Genomic DNA, 22,830 nt, shown 5'->3' on the forward strand with positions numbered 1-22,830 from the left:
GGGTGGAGGTTCACCTTCCAGCAGTACAACGACCCTAAACATACAGCCAGAGCTACAATGGAATGGTTTAGATCAAAGCATATTCATGTGTTAGAATGGCCCAGTCAAAGTCCAGACCTAAACCCAATAGAGAATATGTGGCAAGACTTGAAAATTGCTGTTTACAGACACTCTCCATCCAATCTGACAGAGCTTGAGCTATTTTTCAAAGAAGAATGTGCAACAATTTTACTCTCTAGATGTGTAAAGCTTGTAGAGGCATACTCAAAAAGACTTGCAGCTGTAATTGCAGCGACAGGTGGTTCTAAATAATATTGACTCGGGGGGCGGGGGAATACAAATGCACGCCACACTTTTCATATATTTATTTGAAAAAAAAATTGAAAACCATTTATCATTTTCCTTCTACTTCACCTTATTGTGCCACTTTGTGTTGGTCTATCTCATAAAATCCCAATAAAATACGTTTGCGTTTTTGGTTGTAACATGACAAAAAGTGGAAAATGTCAAGGGGTATGAATACTTTTGCAATGCACTAATTTATATGCTTTGTGTAATAACCATTTCTGGGTAAAGGTGGGGGGGGGGGGGGGTCTATTTATAAAATAAATTTGAGCATTCACATGTCCTTGATGAATTCATGGTTTTCTATGATCTTCAGCTCCATGTAATGGTCATAATGTGATATTTTTTCGATTGGGTTATTTCAAGAAAAAAATTGCATAATTGCTACTAGATGGTGCTAACAATTATAGGAAATCTCTATTATTAAGAAAAATACAGTCATAATGCAGGATAAGCAAATGCTTGTCACATATGTTCAACACATTACAGATAAAATAGACCATGATATATGTAACAGACCAAAAGGGCGTAAATAAGTGACGCTAATAGTTATGGCGCGTACACGCGACCGGACTTTCTGACAGACTAGGTCTGACGCAATCATGCCATCAGATAGTCCGACCGTGTGCGGGATAGTCCGATCATTTTTCTTAAAAAAAAATCAGATGAAATAGAACTTCAAATTTGTCCAACGGATTCAATACCTATCAGGAAAACCGTTCTTCTGTATGCTGGTCCGACGGACCAAATACGATGCAAGGGCAGCTATTGGCTACTGGCTATTGAACTTCCTTTTCTAGTCTTGTCGTACGTCATCAGGTTCAAAGCAAACTGACCTTAGTCCTTTCATGTGTGGGCAAGAGTTTTTATACACGTTATCTCTTGTTTGCAAAGGTCACAACGTAATGCATTTCAGAAACCTCACACTGGAAAAGAATCTATATACTGTGTCCCCTAGCACAAACCCTCCCCAACTGCTTCTCCTAGCACAAATACCCACCGCCAAAATCCCTCCTCCTAACACAAATCCCCCTTCAATCCCTCCTCCTGGCACAAATCCCCCTCCAATGCCTCCTCCTGTCACTATTCCCCCCAATCCCTCCTCCTAGCAGAAATATCCCCAATTCCCTCCTCCTAGCACACATTTCCCCCAATCCTCTTCACAAATCCACAACCTCCTCCAAATAACCCTTCCCAGCTAAAATTCACCCCCCTTCACCATCTATTGTCAGAACAGCGCTCCTCCAGCACATGAGACAGGGTCGCTCTTATATCGCAATGGACTGCACACACACACACACACAGTTTCATTACAGCCCCCTACCTACATTTCAGAGATGAACAGCCCTTGGAGAAGATAGGGGGCAGTTATCAAACTGTGTGTGTACAGTCTGATGTCATCTAAGAACGATCCCGCTGGAAGAGCACTGTTGTGACAGGAGGGAGGGCCTGGAGAGCACAGCACAGGGCACCTCCACCCGGCTCTCTCAACTCCGCCACTTCTCCTCTCACTGTCCCAGAATGCCACTCCTTTGTCCCAGCTCTGCTTGTGGGCGGGGATGGGGAGAGCTTAGTGGCCACTAGGCATAGCATCCAAAGGGGGGGTTGGACTCTGGGGGGGGCCATCACCCTCTAGATCCAGCCATGTCGGTGTATCTCCCTCCAGCAGCTGAAAGTCAGAGGGAGGGGGAGAAACCGTCTTTCAGCTGCTAAAAAGACCAGCACAGGGCATTGTTCTGCATTTTGTCCTCCCCGCCCCACCGATTCCCTGCGGTCCGGGGCCCCTGTGTCCCCTACAGGAGTATCAGTGGTACCCCCCTGATGGCGGCCATGACTGTATGTATGATCCTAATCATTTTGGAAAATTATCTGACTAGGAAGAGATTAGAGAAGATTTTTCACAAAAAATCTGGTTTACACATGTGACAAAAATCACATTCAATTGTTCCTCTGAACAAACTATGAGCATATCACCAACATTTTATCAACACCTAAAGCTCATGTCAACATGTAGTTTAAATTAGCTAAAAATATTATAGGTGCATGAAAACAAAAGTCATTCAAAGTCGCACTGTGTATTTTCTTTAACGCAGCCACAGCCTAAGAGTAAGAAAACCTGTTCCCTGCCATCATTCTGGAAAGAAGAACTTTTACTTTCTAGCAGTTGTTTTTTGCAAAGGTCCTACTTGCTCCCTGCTGATTGGAGAGCTCTAACTGTGACTCAGGAAGGGGAAAGTCAAACGTCTGCAGAGAGACCACTGATTCTACACAGAGAACAATGGTACAATTCTGCAGCATGCTGGCAGGGGACAGGATTTTCTAGTCAGACTGTGGCTACTTTCTAAATAAAAAGAATGTAAGAGTTTGAATGCCTTTTATTTTCATGCATGTGGATTTTATTTAGTTGATTTAAAATAAAAGTTCAGTTAGGCTGTTTGGTCACTGTTCATTGAAGTAACAATTAATCTCTTTGTTGTTCTTTGTGTTCAGAAATGAGGACCTGCCATCCTGGATATTTCCAGTGCAAAAGTGGACACTGTGTTGCTCAGCGCTTCCGGTGTGATGGAACAGCAGACTGTCTGGACTTTTCAGATGAAGACGCTTGTCGTGAGTGTAAAAACAAAATTTGCAAATGTTTTTTGCCTTATTTCATTAATTGCCTTTATAGGGCTTTATTCATTGAAGAACAAATGTATTCACACTTGTTTTGTTTATGTGCATCACATCAGCATACATTTTAGACATGTTGGGGAGAAATCAACAAAGAGTTGTGCAAGCACAAGCTTGTATCACTCTTCTCAACATTAAAAATGAAGCAGAAGCTTCTACTATTTAACACAAGGGGTGCAAGCCTCTTTGTTAATTATGAGACATTCTGTGCTCTGCTGTGTCTATGACAGGCAGCACGGAGAACATGAGAGCAGGAGCTGCATGCTCCAATCTCTCTGCTGACAGCTCAATCCTGTATGACAGGTCACACCTTCTGTTAATTAGGGGCAGACCAGCGTTAATTTCTAGTTCACTCTGATATAGAAACTGAGAAGTGTAGCGCGGATAGACCTAAAAGAGGACTGTCTGCTTAGTTAATGTGGCTCATGCCTATCCTGAATGTTTCCTGCACAAGAAGTGCAGTTGCACTGTGGGCAGGGGAACCCAGAAGATGAGGACATATCCTTGCACAGAGCAGGTAATTATAACATCTTTTTTGAGGGAAAAAAGAGCCTGTAATATCTCTTTAGACCCACAGATGTACATGTAACTGCAAAAGTGCCATTTTCAAGAATGGCAGATCTCTACTCATCCATATAATCTGTAGCAGTTCAAATTTCTCTTCTGTTCATTAAATGACACAGCTTTTCTTTAGAATGGATGGGTTTGATATTGCCATCTTCAGGAACAGGATGCTAGGTGCAACTAAATGAAAAGCATGCCCAAGGGGTGGCTCTCTGGGGCTGGTCAAATCTCCCCATCTGCAACACAGAGTTCAGTGTTTTCCTAACATCCCCAATAGTAGGACCTACATTTTTTTTCTCTTCCTTTAATCTATTTATTTTTTGGATGAAGATTATTTCTCTTCAATCAATCATGGTGCTGGGTGACAAGCTGGAAATCATAGATTTGGGTAGTCCCCCTAGCACTGCTGACAAGCGTATGCAGTCCCTCATTATAGAGGGATTGGTTGAGGTGACTCAACCCCTTGACAAATGTGTATGCCAGCTTGACTGGGTCCTTCCGTTGTTGCATTAAGTATTGGCTGATGTGGTAAATCTCCTCAATGGGACACAGACGGTTTTCCTTTGACGGAAGAAACTTTAGAAACTGTGTATTTATGTCCTTCATCTAATTTCCCTGTGGGACACTTCCATTTGTTTTTGTAAAAGGATTTTGGGCCTCGTGGTGGTTTCCTTCAAAGCAGTCGCTTGCACACAACATCATTCCATACCTCTTCAGAGAGAGAATCTGATCAAGTTGAACAGAGTTCTAGGCTCGTTGGAACTGCTTATTCGCTTATCCAACAAAGGTGTCCTTGATTTGGTGACTTTGACCTCAACTCCTATCAGCCAGAAAGTCCTTTCTCTCCTTCAATTGGCAGATCATCACTATGGATGCCAGGCTCCTCGGGTGGGGATATGTAAGGTATCATTTATCCTTTCAGGGGCATTGGTCTCCAGAGGAGACCAGTCTTCCCGTCAACATTATGGAATTTGGGCAGTCCATTTCTCTCTCTCTCCTGTTGGACAACCCTACTCTAGGGTTACCCAATCAACATACAATGCCATGGCGGTAGCCTACATCAAGCACTAGGAGCTCGGCTGTGTCCCTGGAGGTGTCTCAAATTCTTGACTGGCTTTAATTTAACGTCATGGCTGTTGAGATCCAGTTGCTCAAATTTAAAATCCTCTCTCCAGCAATCAGTTCTATGATGCTTAGAACATGAAAGTACACTTCTCGTTTTATCTATTACTAAACCTGGACAGCCTATTTTGCTTACTATAAGTCACTGGGAGTTCATCCCAGCAAGTTCTTGGTTGCCTAGATCCAGATTTTTCATCAAAGCACTATAGATTGATCTTTGGCCCTCTGTACTGTGAAAGGTCAGGTTTCGGCTTTTGCCATTCTTTTTCAACATCCCATGGGTTCCTTCTCCCTAGCTCATACCTTTATCCAGAGGGGTCAAACAGGTAGCTCCTCCTCTCTTTGCCACCATGGGATCTGAATATTGTCTTGTTGGCCCTATAAAAGCCTCCTTTTGGAAAATATGCAAAATATTCCCCTCTCGACTTTATCAAAAAAGGTGGCTTTCTTGGTGGCCATCACTTTTGCACGTCGAGTGCCTGAGCTTGCAGCTCTTTCATGTAAGCAGCATTTTGTGGTGACACACGAGGACCAGTGGCATCTCTAGGGGGTTGTGGACCGTGCCCGAGTAACACCCACCAGAGGGGTGACACCAGGGGTGGACTATACCATACCATTCTGAAGCCCTCTGAAAGGCCGCACCACTGCAGGCATACAGAGCCGGTGGAAAACCCACAGTTCCATCCACCTGCTCCTCTTCTCCCCTCCTCCTATGACCACTTCGACCTCTGCGGGTGAGGGTGGCAGCCAACTCAGGAGTTGCGGTTGTCCTGGAGGGATCCCCACACTGCTCAATCCACATCCAGCATGCCTGAGCATGGCACAACCCTTCTCCTGCCCCTCTCTCCCTGCCTGTATGCTCCATCTGTGAAGCTGACACATTGAAAGAGAGTCAGTGAGCCCCGGGGACCATCCGAGTGAGTGAGCACTGACCAGTCACTGGCCCCCTCTCTCTCTCCCTGCCCTCCTCTCTCTGCCGCCCCCTCTCTCTCCCTGCCCCTTTTCTCTTTCCCTGTCCCTTCTCTCTCTCCCTGTCCCCCTCTCTCTCTCTGCCCCGCTCATTTTCTCCCTGCCCCCTTTCCCTTTCTGCCCTGCCCCTTTTCTCTTTCCCTGTCCCTTCTCTCTCTCCCTGTCCCCCTCTCTCTCTCTCTGCCTCCTCCTTTTCTCCCTGCCCCCTTTCTCTCTTTGCCCTGCCCTGCCCTCCCTCTCTCTCTCTCTCCCCATGCCCTCCCCCTGCCCCCTCACTCTTTCTCCCTGTCCACCCCTCTCTCTCCTTGCCCTCTCTCTCCCCCCTCTCTCTCTTGCCCCATCTCTCTCCCGCGCAATTTGCAAAAATTATTGGGGGCGGGGGGGGGGGGTGATACCATGTTTTACTGCACCAGGTGACACCAACCCTAGTGAGGCCACTGACAAGGACAATGTGATGCTTCATCCTAGGCTGTCTTTTTTTGCCGAAAGTTGTATCAGATTTTCTTCTAAACAAAGATATCTATTTACCTTCCTTGTGTCCATATTCCTCTCACATTGCCTATATGTGGTTAGAGCCCTTAGAGTATACCTCACAGTGCCAGTCTCCGTGTGAAATTTTGACTCCTTATTCATTGTTCCGGATTGAACTTGATAAAGTCAAGCGTTTTTGTCTTCCGCTTTTTCCAGATGGATTCATTTACCAGGGCACTTAATGCTTCCCGGACGTTTCATCATTCTTCTTCTATTGTTTAGGTTTTCAAGGTGGCTTACCTGGTTATCTGTTCACACCTTTACAAAGTTTCTATAATGCAGGTGCCAGCTTTTGTCAGAATGTTTTCAAGGTGGCAGTTTGAGTTTTGCTAGGGTATGGTTCCCTTCTCTGTTGTTGTTTGTATTTTTGGGTCCACCCTTCTTCTTTCTTGCACTGCTCTGGGACATCCTATCCGTCATGAAAAAAAGCTGTGTCCTTCAATGGATGGAAGAGAAAACTGTATTTTTGTACTCACTATCCTTTTCTCTGAGAACATTGAAGAACATAGCACACACTCTCTTTTTTGGTTGTCCTTCTGGTATTATGTGGTAGTACTGCTGGCTACTAACAGAACTCTGTGTCACAGATGGAGGGTTTGGCCACCACCAGAAGGCCGCCCCTTAGATGTGGTTTTAATTTAGTTACACCTAGCATCTTGCTCCTGAAGGCTGCAACATCCAACCCATCCATCACGATGAAAAGTTGTATCCTTCAAAGAACTCAGAGAAAATGATTTTACAGTGAGTACAAAAATTCAATTTTTTTCAAAGACAGGGGTGCTGGTAGTATATAATTTGTGTATGTATACATGAATATGCTTGTACAGGATGCTCACTTCTATAAAATCTTTCTTCTGTAGCCACGCGCTATCCCAATGGGACATACTGTCCACCTTCCATGTTCGAGTGTGACAATCATATTTGCATCCTACCATACTGGAAGTGTGATGGTGACAATGACTGTGGAGATAACTCAGATGAAGAGCTCAACCTTTGCTGTAAGTAGAGACTCTACAGATTGTGTTATTGTTGAACAGATTCTATAACAATTTGTGTTCTAATTTGCTGTTTATACTACATAGTGGACATCCCTTGTGATCCTCCATTCAGATTCCGGTGCCACAACAATCGCTGCATCTACAGACATGAGATCTGCAACAGCGTGGATGATTGCGGGGATGGAAGTGATGAAACAGAAGAACAATGTAAGTATGGCGTGTTTGGTAATGTTTGGTAATGCAGCCTCTCGGCAGGTGGGCTATAACGTAGAGAAGCTGCATGTATGTGGCCTTATGTAAAGAGTTTTTTGTGCTGAGAGCAAGCATCCTGTGCGCTCCCAGCATGGTCACCGATGGGGATCGCAAAGCTCCCAATGCATATTTGCAACTCTGAGCTTTCCAATCATGTGACACTTTTGACCATTGTAACAGCCAATCTCAGCGGTCACATGACCCAAATCCCTGCCTCCACCGCCAGGCATTTAGAAGTATGGAAGTATGGGAAAAGCTTCTAGTTGGGGCACCTTCTGATGACAATGGTCTAAGAAGAAATTACTGCTCACTTTGGAGAGATTTTCTCACTTCCTGTTGTATCTCCAAGACACTCTACTCTAATGGGACACAGCAAAAAAACAAACAAACAAACAACTGATTCGGGGTTTGATTGCAGCTCTCAGCTGTGTTACTCCATTCATAACATGCAGGCTGTGGTGTGGACCCTCCATTATGTCATGGAGGTCTCACTACGTAACACAAAAAAGAGAATTCTGTAATCGGAGGAGATGCTGGTCACATGATTTAAAGAGGAGTTCCGCCCCGCATCCTCCAAAAATTAAACGTCAGCAGCTTCAAATACTGTAGCTGCTGACTTTTACTATTAGGGCACTTACCTGTTCAGGCATCCAGCAGTGTCCTCACCCACCTCCATAAGCATGTTCAGTAGATTTTTTAAATAAAACTTTTTTTCCATGCAATGCAGTCACATCCTGACTAATAGTAGGAGCTGATAGGATGCTGTACATAGTATCCTGCAAACATCAGGGCACCTGACTTCAGGACTTCTCTCACGAGCCCTCAGACCTGATGCAAGCTGTGGGTTGACTCCTGGGTGGTGTTATGCAAATATCCAAATGTCTTGATGAGTGAGTTGCAGTCTCGAGGAGTGGGCATTCCTAGGTATACTGTATTTACATTTAGACTGCCATAGGAAATGCCCACATGTGATGCTGAGCCTTCATGATTAAAAGAATTGAAATCAAATGATTGGAAGGGACAGGGCAGATACAGTAAACCTGGGGAGGAAAGGGTTTAGATGATGTTGGATGTTCTCCAGCCAAGAAATTAGACAGGTTCTTTTTTTTTTTTTTCACAATCAAAGGTTTTATTGAAGCAAATTCAGCAGAACAATAGACAGGTTCTATCTGACTAGCTGCAGCTTCTAATGCACAATGTGAGAAGTAATTTTAGTACAGGAGAGGAGCCTGTACAACTGTACAAGACTGAAGGTAAAGCTGGAGTTCAGCTTTAAATTGCCTTCATGCAAATGTTGATAATGCAATTATTAAATGCAGCACTAATCCATATTATGTGTATATATTAGATAATTGTGCAAGTATGCAAACGGTAAGTATAACACATTGACTGTGCAAATAAAATAAAATGCTAGGTGCAAACAACAACAAATGAATATAAATTAAATTCATAAATTGAAATCACTAAAAAGTCCACCTATAATATCTCACAAAAGTTAGTATACCCCTCCATTTTTGTAAATATTTTATTCTATCTTTTAATGTGACAACAAATGACACTTTGCTACAATGTAAAACAATGAATGTACAGCTTGTATAACAGTGTAAATTTGCTGTCCCCTCAAAATAACTCAACACGCTGCCTAAATATCTAAACCGCTGGCAACCAAAGTGAGTACACCCCTGAGTGGAAATGTCGAAATTGGGCCCAATTAGCCATTTTTCCTCCCTGGTGTCATGTGACTCGTTAGTGTTGCAAGGTCTCAGGTGTGAATGGGGAGCAAGTGTGTTAAATTTGGTGTTATCGGTCGCACTCTCTAATACTGGTCACTGGAAGTTCAACATGGCACCTCATGGCAAAGAATTCTCTGAGGATCAGAAAAAAATAATTGTTGCTCTACATAAAGATGCTATAAGAAGATTGCCAAGACCCTGAAACTGAGCTGCAGCAAGGTGGCCAAGACTATACAGCAGGATAGGTTCCACTCAGAACAGGCCTCGCTATAGTCAACCATAGAGGTTGAGTGCACATTCTCAGCATCATGTATACCAGCTTTCATATGGAGGCTTGGTGTGCACACTGGATGTCAGTATTTTGTTATTTATTCACAATGGCATTTCACATATATGGACTTTTTCGTGTTTTCAATTTATAAATTTTGTATTTTTATTCATTTATTATTGTTTGCACCTAGCATTTTATTTTATTTTGCATGGTCAATGTGATATACTTACTGTTTGCATACTTGCACAATTTTCTAATATATACACATAATATGGATGAACGCTGCACTTAATATTCCCATTATCCACTCAATTTGTCTGATTGTAGTGTTTGCAGCTTTTCCTAATCTGTGGCGCAGTGCACATTTTGACATTCATGCAAATATATTGTTCGATCCACTAGTGCTCTGATTTGTAAAACCTTCATATTATAGAAAAAACAATGAATACTGGTATACTGGCTCCATAATTTATACATTGGCATAAAATTTGTACGCACGCTGTACATACCCAATTACTAACATATCAGTCTGATAATTATCTACAAGCTGGTGTCTGTGTAGATTTCCAATGTCATTATAAGAGAGGCATTAGAAAACAGTGGAAAGGAATAAACATCAGGCAGAGGGCCTACTCTATCAAGATGCTGTCCATTACCATTCATCTTCTGACAGCTGGAATCTTTATCCTGTTGGTAGATGGAGCAAACATAGACAGTCATTTATTATTCATACACTAATAAATGAGGTTAAGTGTTTATGGCCTTTTTTGCATGTATTTTAGTGATTTAATGTTATGTGCCACAGTTTTTTATTGAAGAAACTTCTGTGGATGAGCAGTAAATAAATGAAAGAATATAATATATTCCGCTTGTGACTCCAGGTAGAGCACCCACTCCTAGACCATGTACAGAGGACGAATACAAATGTGGCAACTCCCACTGCATTCCTCATCACTATGCCTGTGACAACTACGATGACTGCGGAGACAGCTCCGATGAAATTGGCTGCAGTAAGTACACGAGTTCCTGTCACTGCTTGCAAATGCCCTTTATAACCACTGCAGGTCCCATACGTTTCCATAACCGTCTACAGAATTTTTAAAATTAATTTGAGATATCTGTATGTTATTAGCCACTTTAATAGTTTCCTTGGCATTCATCTGTTTCAACGGTATATTAAAAAGAAATGAACACTATAGGCTGATACCAGGCATCTGAAGGTATCTACTTATACATTGTCTGCACTCAGTGCCAATCTGCTGCTACATGGAAGTGTATACATGGAAAACCCAGTACTTCTTGGCTTGGGGAAGCACAGAAAACACAGCAACCAGACACAAGGCCTGTGAGACTTCAATTTTTAGAAAGTCAGAATATGTCTCAAAGGTGTCAGCCTGTCATATGCATTACTTCAATTGACTTTTGGGAAGCCTATCAGGTCCGTCAGATAGGCAGCCCAGTGGCATTGTAAGAATTTTACATTCCAGATTCTCAGAGCACTCCTACCTCCCCTAAAGTACCATCAGCACTATTACCTCTTCTAAACCCTAGATACCTCCTCAGCACTGTGATCCCTCTATGCACCTGACCTCCATATATACCAGATATTGCCAGCCATATTGCCCTGTGCACTGTAGATACACCCAGCACTGTGGCCCCTCTACACCCTTTTACCTCAAGCCCTGTGCCACCCTATACACCCCAGTACACCCCACATTATGAGCATTCTGCATCCCCTAATCCCCTCCAGCCCAGATTTCCCTCCAGCACTGTTACCGCCTCTTCACTCCAGAAACACCCTAGCACTATTATCCCTTCAAACCCCTAGTAGATACCCCTCCAGCACTGTAAACCCTCCACACACCAGGTACCCCCAGCACTTTGGCCTCACTATAACCCCGGTACCACCAGAACTGTTATCCTATGCACTCTAGCTACCCAGAGCACTATGACCCCTCTACACCCTTTATACCTCCAACACTGTTACAACCTATGCACCACAGTAGCCCCAACATTTTGAGCCCTCGGCATCCCCTAGTCCCCTACAGCCCAGATTTCCCTCCAGCACTGTTACATCCTCTACACACAGGAAACACCCCCAGCTCTATTATCCCTTCAAAACCCTAGTAGATACCCCTCCAGCACTGTGAACCCTCTTCACACCAGATACCCCTAGCACTGTGACCTTCCTATATCCCCCGTACCACCAGCACTGTTACCCTTTACACTCTAGATATCCCCAGCACTGTGACCTCCCTATATCCCAGATATCTCCAACACTGTTACCCTATGCACTCTAGATACACCTAGCACTGTGATTCCCAGCACAGTTACCCTATGCCCTATAAATACACCTAGCACTGTGACCCCTCTACACCCTTTATAGCTCTAGCACTATGACCCCCTATACACCCCAGATACCCCCAACACTATGAACCTTGTACATCCCCTACAGCTCAGACTTCCCTCAGCACGATTACCACCTCTACACCCAAAATACACTCCAAGAACTATTATCCCTTCAAAACCCTAGATGCCTCTCCTCTAGATGTAGCCCTCTACACACCAGATATCTCTAGCAACATGACCTCCCTCTATCCCAGATACTGCCAGCACTGTTACCCTATGCATTCTAGATACCCCCAGCATTGTGTGCCTCCCTATATCCCAGATACCCCCAGCACTGTTGCCCTATGCACTGTAGATACCTCTAGCATTGTGTCCCTGCTACACTCCTGATACCCCCAGCACTGTGGCCCCCTATATCTCCAGCACGATGACCCCTCTATACCCTGGATACCCTCAACACTACAAATCCTCTTCATCTCAGATATGTCTAGTACTGTGACCCTTCTACACTGATGATACCCTCAGAAAAAATTGGGGAGTGTTGGTATGTATGAATTGGCCAAATGAAGGTGCTAACAAGACAGGCTGAAATGCCCATACTTATTAGTGGATTATAGTTGTCAGTATGCAACAGGAGGCGCTTGTATTTGCAGGAAATATATGGCAGATTAAAAAAAAAAAAAAAAAAAAAAAAACAATTTGCTTGAAAACTGCAAACAGAGAGGGATGATGCTAAACATACTGAAAAATAGATTTTGGGTTTCTATACGCTTCAATGGCACCATATGGCACCATATGGCACAGGCAATACACCAAATTCATTGCTGCATTTTAAAAATGAAACCTGGCTGGCTTTTATACTCTGTTTTAGCAGCAGTTTTCTTCCCACTAAGAATGTGTCCTCTGATTTTTATACATGAATGACCCATATTTTTCTGGTTGTATTCTCCTAGGCTATTATCCCGTGTACATTACAAAACATGTGATTGACATAAGGAGATTTAATGATAAGTCTTCCTGAAGAAGACTTTTTTATCCTCTTTGACCTCAGGTGTTATGCTATCAATTATTTTCCTGGTGCTGCATTCTCCATGACCTACAGTAATTTAAAATAACTAGATGTATCTAAATGGCCCAAAAAAAAGTACAAGTCCGCCGTCGCCGCACTCCCGACCCACGGCTGGGCACTTAAAAAGCAATGTACAGGTACGTGCTTGTACCCAGCCGTGCCATTCTGCCGATGTACATCGGCGTGAGGCGGTCCTTAAGTGGTTAAAGAGGAACTGCAGTCTACTCACATAATTTGTAAAAAAAAACATCTTTGCCATTCTGAAGCTTCAATCTAACCACTTTGCATATTATCTCATATATACTGTGATTCTTTACGTGCCAAATATGATGCAGAAATCTCCCTCCACTGAGTCTGGCTGCATCCATTTTAACTGTGGGCAGCTGAAGCTGCTGCCTGTTCACGTCCTGGATTTACACAGATACACAGAGGCACACCTCCAGGTCTGTAGCTCTCATTGGCCCTCTTATTAATCATCCCCCCTCCCTCCCAACAAGGGCAGAAGATTTAATAGATGAAAAGTTGAAAAAAATTACTGAAGGTCCGCTTTAATGATGTCTAGAAGGAACACTCACCACATGGAGCCACGGAAAGCTGTATATAGTGTAGTATTTTATTATAATTTAAAATAAGTAGCCATCCAAATTAAAATCACATAAAATGTGGATTAGAATAATCAAGACATCTCATCCATATGGAGAAAAATGTAAACCAGAAAGCCGCAGTCACTAAGCTGACTGCGGAACCCGAAAGCGGAAATGGCGGTGTGACATCAGCACATATAGCTCCGCCCGAAGGAATATACGAATGTCCAAATGAAATATATATATAAAAAAATACAGAATAGCAAGAATGTAAATATTTAAATACCATTAAAAAATAACTGAAGTTAAATGTTTCAGTAAAAATTCTAATATGTAGTTAAATATGAATTATATAGCGGTAACTGTTTTATGAAATGTTGCATGCATTTACCCAATAAACCCAGGAACCCAGTCAGGAACAAAAAAAGCCAGTTAACTATATATATATATATATATATACACATACACACACACACATATATATATATATATATATATATATATATATATATATACATATACGTATATAGCATTCTCTTTGAATTTCTCTTTTATGGTACTTAGACAAAGGGACCGGGCGACACTGTGGAGAAAATATCTGTGAACACAACTGCACTAACCTAGCTGGAGGTGGATTTCTCTGTTCATGCCGGCCTGGATATAAAGCCAGTGAAAGCGACCGGAATTCCTGCGAAGGTGAGAAAGAAGGCAGTATTGTTATACTATTGATTAGACTGAGGAACTGAGAGCCTGTAGTCTAACAGACATGTTTGACACACTAACAATAAAGAAATCTTTTTGTTTAGATATTAATGAGTGTGAACTATATGGAATGTGTCCACAAGACTGCAAGAATTCAAAGGGAAGTTATGAGTGCTTCTGTGCAGAAGGTTTCCGATCAGTCGGAGATCAGCAAGGAAAGCAATGTGCAGCAGATGGTAAGGAAAATGCATATTCCATTTATGGTAAGGTAAATCAATACATATATTGATACATAAAAACTCTATTATGTTGTAGTTAAAAAATTAGCTGCACTACAGCAATAAACAGAGGAGAAACAAAGTCATAGGCTTCCGTACCTGATTGCACTCAAACTTTTCTTCAGATCTTACAGCCGGTCTGTACTATAAAGTGTAAGGATCAGCTTTATTTTACCTTTTTTGAGTTTAGACATTTAACTGATACACTTAATGTTTATTTTTGATTATTTTCATAAAATTCTTTATTTTATTTTTATTTTTTTTTACAAATAAACCTTTATTGCCAATTGCACCCATGACACTGGATTTACCAAAGACAGGGGACAGCGGAAGCAGTATACTTTCATATTGTCTCTCTCTCTTATTGATATTCTTATTGAAATTCTGTATGGCTTGTACCAGGGGAGGGAGCCGAGTTCAACTATGTTTGTAATTTTCTTCTGAAACTAATGATCACTGTAAACAGGCATTTTTTTTTTTTCTGTAAAACATTTACTGACAGCTAGGTAAATAGGTAAAAATGAGCTAAAATCCCCCCTGCTTGCTGCAAAACTAAAAATGAATATTAATATACAGCCTTAAATATTCATTTACCTGAGTAAAATATATATATATATACCAAAACACCATATATTCCCTTTTTTTTTATTTATTTTATTTCAGGGAGCATCAGTTTGCAGAGCATGCTGGGCTTTTGAGTAAGAAAGACCAGGGTTGCCTGATAGTTTTTTTAGACTAATTCAGATAGTCTAACCTTAGCTAAAATTATTATCTGAGTGTCTGTAATCAGATCTTCTCCTGTTCAGGTTTAGACACATACAATGGATATAAAAATACAAACAGAATAAATTATACCTAAAAAATGTGTACTGCAAATAATAATTTAAGTAGCGCTTAATAACATTAATGAGTGATCTAGACAGAAATCAACACTAAACCTATAACACGCCGTGATGACGTGCTATATAATTAAAGTCCATTGATAAAGTGCAAAAAAACAATTCCTCTCCCAATGAAAACGCACTCACCAGCTGATGTTGCCTCCCACTCTCATGTTTGGCAAAGGAGCAGGTAAACCCCACTTGGGTAAGTACCACGATTACTTCCATCCAAGCATATCCATATGTGAAAAATAAACAAAAAAAGTGCTCCACATAGCGTGATATGTTAAAATATTCCACAACCACACTTCAATGTTTCCACTCACATGTTTTAAAACTTGGTGCCAGAAAAACAAAACCTCTCACAGCAAACTGTGTATAAGCAAGTTTTGGTGGTGCACTATAGTCGCGGTGGATCCGAAGTGTTTCTCAATTCTCACCCACTCCGTGAACACCGTTCGTTGGGAAGGTCTACGAATCCTAAGCAGTCTAACTTTCACTCTAACCAGTTACGACCTGCTCCGACCATTTCCGAACAACTCCGATCAGCACCGTTCGATATCAATGAAATCTATGCTTGTGTGGTCACGTCCCCGACATGTTTCGTCATACCGACTTCTTCCTTGGGATTTTCCACACGGACACCAACTCTCCCTTATATACATTTCCTCCCAGAAGTCATGGTTAGCTCAGAAGTATATTGTACATGGCCTCTTAGTTAATAAAAGGCTTATTATTCTGCATACTGCTCTCCATGTAATTTTGAGCTGCAAGAGACACATGGCATGCATGAATTTTTACAGAATTTCTGCAATATTTCAGGTAATCCTCCATTACTGCTGTTGCCAGACAATGTGCGAATAAGAAGATATAACCTTACTTCTGAACAATATTCAGATTATATTGATGAGCAGCAGCACATCCAGGCACTGGACTATGACTGGGATCCTGAGGGAATCGATCTTAGTAAGTATTACTGGATTGTATTCTATCTTTTTTAACATTACCCACTTCAGCCCCTGAAGGATTTACCCCCTTAATGACCAGGTCATTTTTTGCCATACGGCACTGTGACGCTTTAACTAACAATTGTACAGACGTGTGATGCTGTAACCAAACAAAATTGATGTCCATATTTTCCCACAAATAGAGCTTTCTTTTGGTGGTATTTGATCAAGGTGATCGATGCAGTGCCGTATGGCAAAAATGGCCTGGTCATTGAGCAGCCAAATCTTCCGGGGCTGAAGTGGTAAATACATGTTCCTTGGTGGTGTCAGGCTGGGAATAAAAAGCAGTACTGGTCTATAAATTTAATTGCACCACATGCCTTTTTTATGACCATTTTGCTGAGCCCAGTGCTGAAATAATGCTTCTATACTTAGTAATAAAGTTTATTAGTGGTGATGGCTCCCCTTCTACCTCCAACCATGACAAGTTTTCTGGCCGGCAGAACCGTCACTTTTGGTTTCGACTGAAAGCCGCAGTCCCAATCCTGCGCTGCCCTCTTACTTCTGTATAGGCCCTCACACAGACTGCCAGCCAGATGGCCTTGAGAAAGGCCCAATCTCCATTCTAGCAGCCCAGGGCATATGACACACGTCCACTCAGACAGCCGTCCAGGTGGCATAGAACCTAGATAACCTGACTCCACCAAAATATATAGGTGCTCCCAGCAGGCCATATGATTCAAGAAAACCCCTGCTCATTTGCTGAGATACCCCATATACCTATAACCTGACCTTGGGTTCTCCTTCTCATATCTAGTACCACAAAGTACCCGGCCACCTAGTGGTAGAAAAGAAAAGTGCAACACGGCTAAACTTAGGGAGAAATCAATGGATCTCTATCAGTCAACCAGGATAACTACTCCTGGCAAGTAAATTTGTGAGGAGCTCCCTGCCTAATCTACAGGGCGCTACACACTCTTTGGTTATTTCACACCTTGACTACTGCAACTCCCTCTTACTGGCTCAGGCTCGGTTCACACAGGGGGCGACGCGAGGCGACACGACTTGCCGTGCCGCGACCTGACAAGTCGCCCCCGTTCTGTACTACGGAACCGTTCTAAGAGGAGCGACTCGAGTCGCTCCGACTTAGAAAAAATGTTCCTGTACTACTTTTGGGCGACCTCGGGCGACTTGCATTGACTTCTATACAGAAGTCATTTGCAAGTCGCCGCTGAGGTCGCGGCAGGTCGCGGCGCGGCAAGTCGTGTCACCTCGCATCGCCCCCTGTGTGAACCGAGCCTTACCTTACACATCAGTTACAGTAAAACATGTCTAAAATTATTGAAATTTTGTGAAAAACAGTGTAGCGCTTATTTGTTTTTACCACATTACAATGTGACCAATGTAGTCGATACATGTATTAGACTATGCAAAGAAAAATAAAAAAACACATTTAAACATTCATTGCTGTGTGTGCAAAGCTAGAATGTCCAGATAAATATAAAAAAATGTGTCCAAAGAAAAAATGGAACAAACAGCATGAAAATAAGTGAAGAGTTCTCCGAATTTTCCAAAGTATCTGTGTGTGATACGATGAAGTGAAGACAGTCCTACACCTTCTCCAAGGAATAATCATACAATCACCGCGTGAACCCTCCACCGCATAAAATGGGGGCTTACCAGATTTAATGGATCCTACTCAAAATTATATTTGGAGGATCATATATGCTTGTAGATATACATAGGCTGTTTTTTGGGGTGTTGTCCTTTTCTGGAAGACTTTCAAGTGTGGCTATTTCCTCTGCGGTATATCTCCATCCACATAAATCATCATAGGTAGTGGGATAGATATAAAGGAAGGAAGCAGGGACCACAATAGTGTAACTCCGTTTTTCGTTTCAAGTAATTTAATAAAAAATTATCAAACTCACGTGTACAAAGAACATAAGCGCTTTTTCAGTAAAATCTCAGGCTGCAGTGAAGTTCCGACGCGTTTCGTCTTAAGCAGACATCATCTGGGGATGATGTCTGCTTAAGACGAAACGCGTCGGGACTTCACTGCAGCCTGAGATTTTACTGAAAAAGCGCTTATGTTCTTTGTACACGTGAGTTTGATAATTTTTTATTAAATTACTTGAAACGAAAAACGGAGTTACACTATTGTGGTCCCTGCTTCCTTCCTTTATATCTATCCCACTACCTATGATGATTTATGTGGATGGAGATATACCGCAGAGGAAATAGCCACACTTGAAAGTCTTCCAGAAAAGGACAACACCCCAAAAAACAGCCTATGTATATCTACAAGCATATATGATCCTCCAAATATAATTTTGAGTAGGATCCATTAAATCTGGTAAGCCCCCATTTTATGCGGTGGAGGGTTCACGCGGTGATTGTATGATTATTCCTTGGAGAAGGTGTAGGACTGTCTTCACTTCATCGTATCACACACAGATACTTTGGAAAATTCGGAGAACTCTTCACTTATTTTCATGCTGTTTGTTCCATTTTTTCTTTGGACACATTTTTTTATATTTATCTGGACATTCTAGCTTTGCACACACAGCAATGAATGTTTAAATGTGTTTTTTTATTTTTCTTTGCATAGTCTAATACATGTATCGACTACATTGGTCACATTGTAATGTGGTAAAAACAAATAAGCGCTACACTGTTTTTCACAAAATTTATTATGTCACATTTGCACACCTAGATGTTGTGTTAGCTGCTGTTTGTATACTGGTTACACATTTGAATAGCGCAGTGTTTTTGCTCTTTTTAAAATTATTGAAAGCAGTACAAATTCAATAATAAACAAAAATTACCCATCAGAAATAAAGAATTGAAATCAAAATCTTTGACCCTATTTAACCCTTCAATAGATAATACCTTTGCCTCAAAAATCCAGAAAAATTCCCTATGGGTAAGGCGACGGATATAATTAGCACCCCCCCCACCAGTTTCTGTCAACCTTCTCAATGCCCCAAAACTTGAGATTCCTAGGGTCCCTATCCTGACATACTCTGAAATGTTTTGAAACCCTATGGGATCTCAGTCCCTTTTTTATGTTATTCACATGTTCCCCAATGCCCACACTGAGGGACCTATAGGTTCTACCAATGTACTGGAGTCCACATTTACAATCCAGCATATAAACAACCCCTTGTGTGCTGCATGTTATCAAATTTTTAATCTGATACTTCGGGCTGGTGGAGGTAGAGATAAATTATTTACGTTTTTTAATGTTTTACTTACATTGTTGACATGCTGGGCACCTACCACAGGCATAAAAACCCGACAAGAAAGAATAGATCCTATTTTCCCTAATAATAGGTGGATCGATCACCCAAGGTGCAATAGCATCTCTCAAAGTCGGTGCTCGTCTATAGATAAATTAGGGATGATTAAGGAGAACTGCACCCAGCACTTTATCCTTTCTAAGAACTTCCCAGTGTTTCAAAACAATCTGCTCAAATTTCCTATACTGCACGTTGTAATCAATTTTATACGCTTGTTTATTTACATTTTTATTCTTCCCTCCATTGGAATCTGCAACCAATGTTTGTCTGTCAAGACTCCCTATCTTAACCTGATCTAAATTGACTTGCTCCTTTTGGTAACCCTTTTGGAAAAACCTTTTCACCAGGACCTGTGATTGAACCTGATAATCAGAGTCCGAGGCGCAATTGCACCTTACACAGATTAATTGGCCAACGGGATTTACCCATTCCTATCCATTGGCTTAAAGTAATTGCGTGTTTTAAAATGGTCTCCCTCTTTGAAGATTTCTAAATCCAGGCACACCAAATGTTCAGTATCCATGCTCCAAGAGAGAGAAATATTTTTGGTGTTATTATTCAGCCAATAAACAAATATAAAGCTATATAAATCCTGTATAATAATAATATTAATAATTATTAAAACATAAATATGGCATTGTGTTACTCTTCCAAAAGACAGGGATTGTACTCCTTGTCTGACATGTAGCCCACCTATATTTTATGGGTAAATACTGGTGGGCTATATCATCCTCCTTCTTTTGGAGATTACGGTGTTGAGATATGTCTGCCACGGGTCAGTTAAGGAGCCTAATGCCTGCTGCAGTAAGATTTTGCTGACTAATATAAAATATGTAACATATCCAACAGGATTTACAGCCCCTGTGAAGTGCCACTGGAGCCAGGCTGAGCGGTTAACTCAGCGGCAAAGATCATGCTTCCTGTGCCATTGAAACACAATGCCAGTGATAATTTAAAGATTACATAAAATAATTTAAAGAGTACATAAAAGCAAAACATTTCTTTAGGTTTGAATGAAGTGGATTAGGGTTAGCCTCCTATCAGGGTTGTATTGCTGCTTGTGTCCCTGTTAGGGAGATTCTCCTTTTCTGTTTATACTGGTTACCATTGTCATTGAGACAGAGAGCAACAAGAACTCCAACATCACGGGAACCAGAGGTACGGACAAATGTTACAAAGGGCAAACTGGGTAGGAATGGATTTCCCCTTGTTTTTTGGGAGATTTCCTCTGTCTTCCTGTTGTGTCTCCGGTACAGGAAGTGAAGAAAAATCTCCCCAAACGGCACACAGATAGCAAAAATGACCTTACATTAGTCCTAATCCTCCCCTGCTTTAACCAAAACAGAAAGAAATGTTTTGGCTATACATATATTTTCTAACCAGTCAACATCTACAATGTTAGTATATTGGTTAAACTGACCCTCTTGTGATAATAAATTAAATAAATGCAGATCATTACATTGTGCCAATGAGACAAACTAAGCATAATGAACCGCCAGTCAATAGAAGAGATACCATCTAAAATATCAAAAAATCTTTCAATAGCAGTTTCATGACAGCCAGTAATCTAGTTTACAGCTTTTGCTGTAAGCATCTAATATAATTATAGCTGAATGCAGTTCCTTGGAATTTGTGAGGACATCAATACATTTATATTCTGTAGCATAACTAAGGCAAGAGCAGTTGTAAGGACAGAATTCTACCACTAGAGTGCAGCAGGCTTCCAAGCTAAGCATTTGGCCTTGAGATGCACAATAACAATGCAATATCCTTGAGATTTTCCAGGATTCACACAATTTATATTTTAACATACAGGTTCTCCTTTTTTCCATTAATAGTTCACATTTTATTCTGAGGTGTGAATAGCAACAACAATCATAAGAAATAACTTATCAGTTCGTTGTTGTTATTAATAATAATGAACCTTTTATTGAAATCATACCCATATTATTACAACCTTTGCTTGTGTTGATGCTGTTAAAAGTATGAAATTAGTGAGGAGTAGAGTTCATACTGAAAGGGCACCTCTTATGTATTCTCCTTTCATAGGTGTTGTCTACTATAGTATTCGAGGACAGGGCTCTGTGTTTGGGTCTATCAGACGTGCCTATATACCAACATTTGAAGATTATGGCAATAATATGGTGAAGGATGTTGATCTGAACCTACGTTATATTGTGAATCCGGATGGATTAGCTGTGGACTGGGTCGGAAGGTATGGAAAGTGGATCTTAAATATTATAGCCTGGAGCTAGCACTTATGGTTGTTGTCCAAAATACAAAATTGCCTTTAATAAATCTAGAGGAGCATACAGTGAAAAAGATTAAAAAGCTGTTTGACACATTTCAGCAATGCATGGCCTTATGCCGCATACACAAGATCCGAGTTCTTGACGGTCGAAAAACCATCCAAGATTTTTCCGATGGAATTCTTGGCTTGCATACAACACACAGTCACACAAAAGTTCTCTGAACTTTTCGACCGTCAAGAACTCGGTGACATACAACACTACGACGAGCCGAGAAAATTAAATTCAATGCTTCCGAGCTTGTGTCGAATTGTTTCCGAGCATGCGTAGGAATTTTACGCATTGGAATTGCTACAGATGATCGGAATTTCCGTTCGGAACTTTTTCTGTTGGAAAAATAGAGAACCTGCTCTCAATCTTTTGCTGGCGGGAATTCCACCAGTAAAAGTCAGATGGAGCATACACACGGTTGCAATTTCCAACCAAATCCTCACCGGACTTTTGCTGGCAGAATTTCAGATCGCGTGTACGGGGCATTAGTCATGAATGTTATATTTCTTATCGCTGAAATTAAATTAACCCTATTTGTCTTTGTGATCTTCTAACTCTTTGAGACTATAGCAATTACGTTTCAAGTATTAGAAAATAGTGTTTAATCAGTAACCATATAGTTAATAAATATTATTTTCTTAAATTCAATTTATAATAAAGGTGGACAATTTAGGGCACTTTATTTTCTAAGGTAATACCAGATCCAGCATATCTCCCTAACCAAAGCTTGCCAGGGTATTCTGGGAGTTAAAGTTTCAGAGTAACTTGAAGGTCACTTTTGCTGGTGCCTAAGCTATTAAGGCCTCATGTACACTGCTGATGCTAAACGGATGTTTAGGAGTAGTTGGGAATTTTTATCAACTGCTCCTGAACTCTCCTCTATGATATCTTATCAGTACATGTACACAGGGTCGTTTACAGTAGTTTCTAGGCAGTTGAGTTCGGAGGCTTTTTTTTGGAATG

The 22,830-nt window shown here is 41.4% G+C and overlaps 1 protein-coding gene across 2 annotated transcripts in view; it reads left to right on the plus strand.

Moving 5' to 3' along the window:
* LRP2 (LDL receptor related protein 2) overlaps positions 1 to 22,830 on the plus strand; it is a 348,324-nt gene that overhangs the window by 300,523 nt on the left and 24,971 nt on the right. For both annotated transcript variants that reach the window (XM_077447895.1, XM_077447894.1), the window contains exons 60-67: positions 2,836 to 2,952; positions 7,062 to 7,199; positions 7,284 to 7,406; positions 10,337 to 10,465; positions 14,022 to 14,153; positions 14,264 to 14,395; positions 16,141 to 16,284; positions 21,617 to 21,782. In XM_077447895.1, the coding sequence (XP_077304021.1) occupies positions 2,836 to 2,952; positions 7,062 to 7,199; positions 7,284 to 7,406; positions 10,337 to 10,465; positions 14,022 to 14,153; positions 14,264 to 14,395; positions 16,141 to 16,284; positions 21,617 to 21,782 (1,081 nt within the window). The remainder of the gene's footprint in view (positions 1 to 2,835; positions 2,953 to 7,061; positions 7,200 to 7,283; positions 7,407 to 10,336; positions 10,466 to 14,021; positions 14,154 to 14,263; positions 14,396 to 16,140; positions 16,285 to 21,616; positions 21,783 to 22,830) is intronic.

This window comes from Lithobates pipiens, unplaced genomic scaffold (genome assembly GCF_037356315.1).
Source record: "Lithobates pipiens isolate NorthernLeopardFrog02 unplaced genomic scaffold, aLitPip1_a1.2 Scaffold_22, whole genome shotgun sequence".
NCBI classification, from domain to species: domain Eukaryota; kingdom Metazoa; phylum Chordata; class Amphibia; order Anura; family Ranidae; genus Lithobates; species Lithobates pipiens.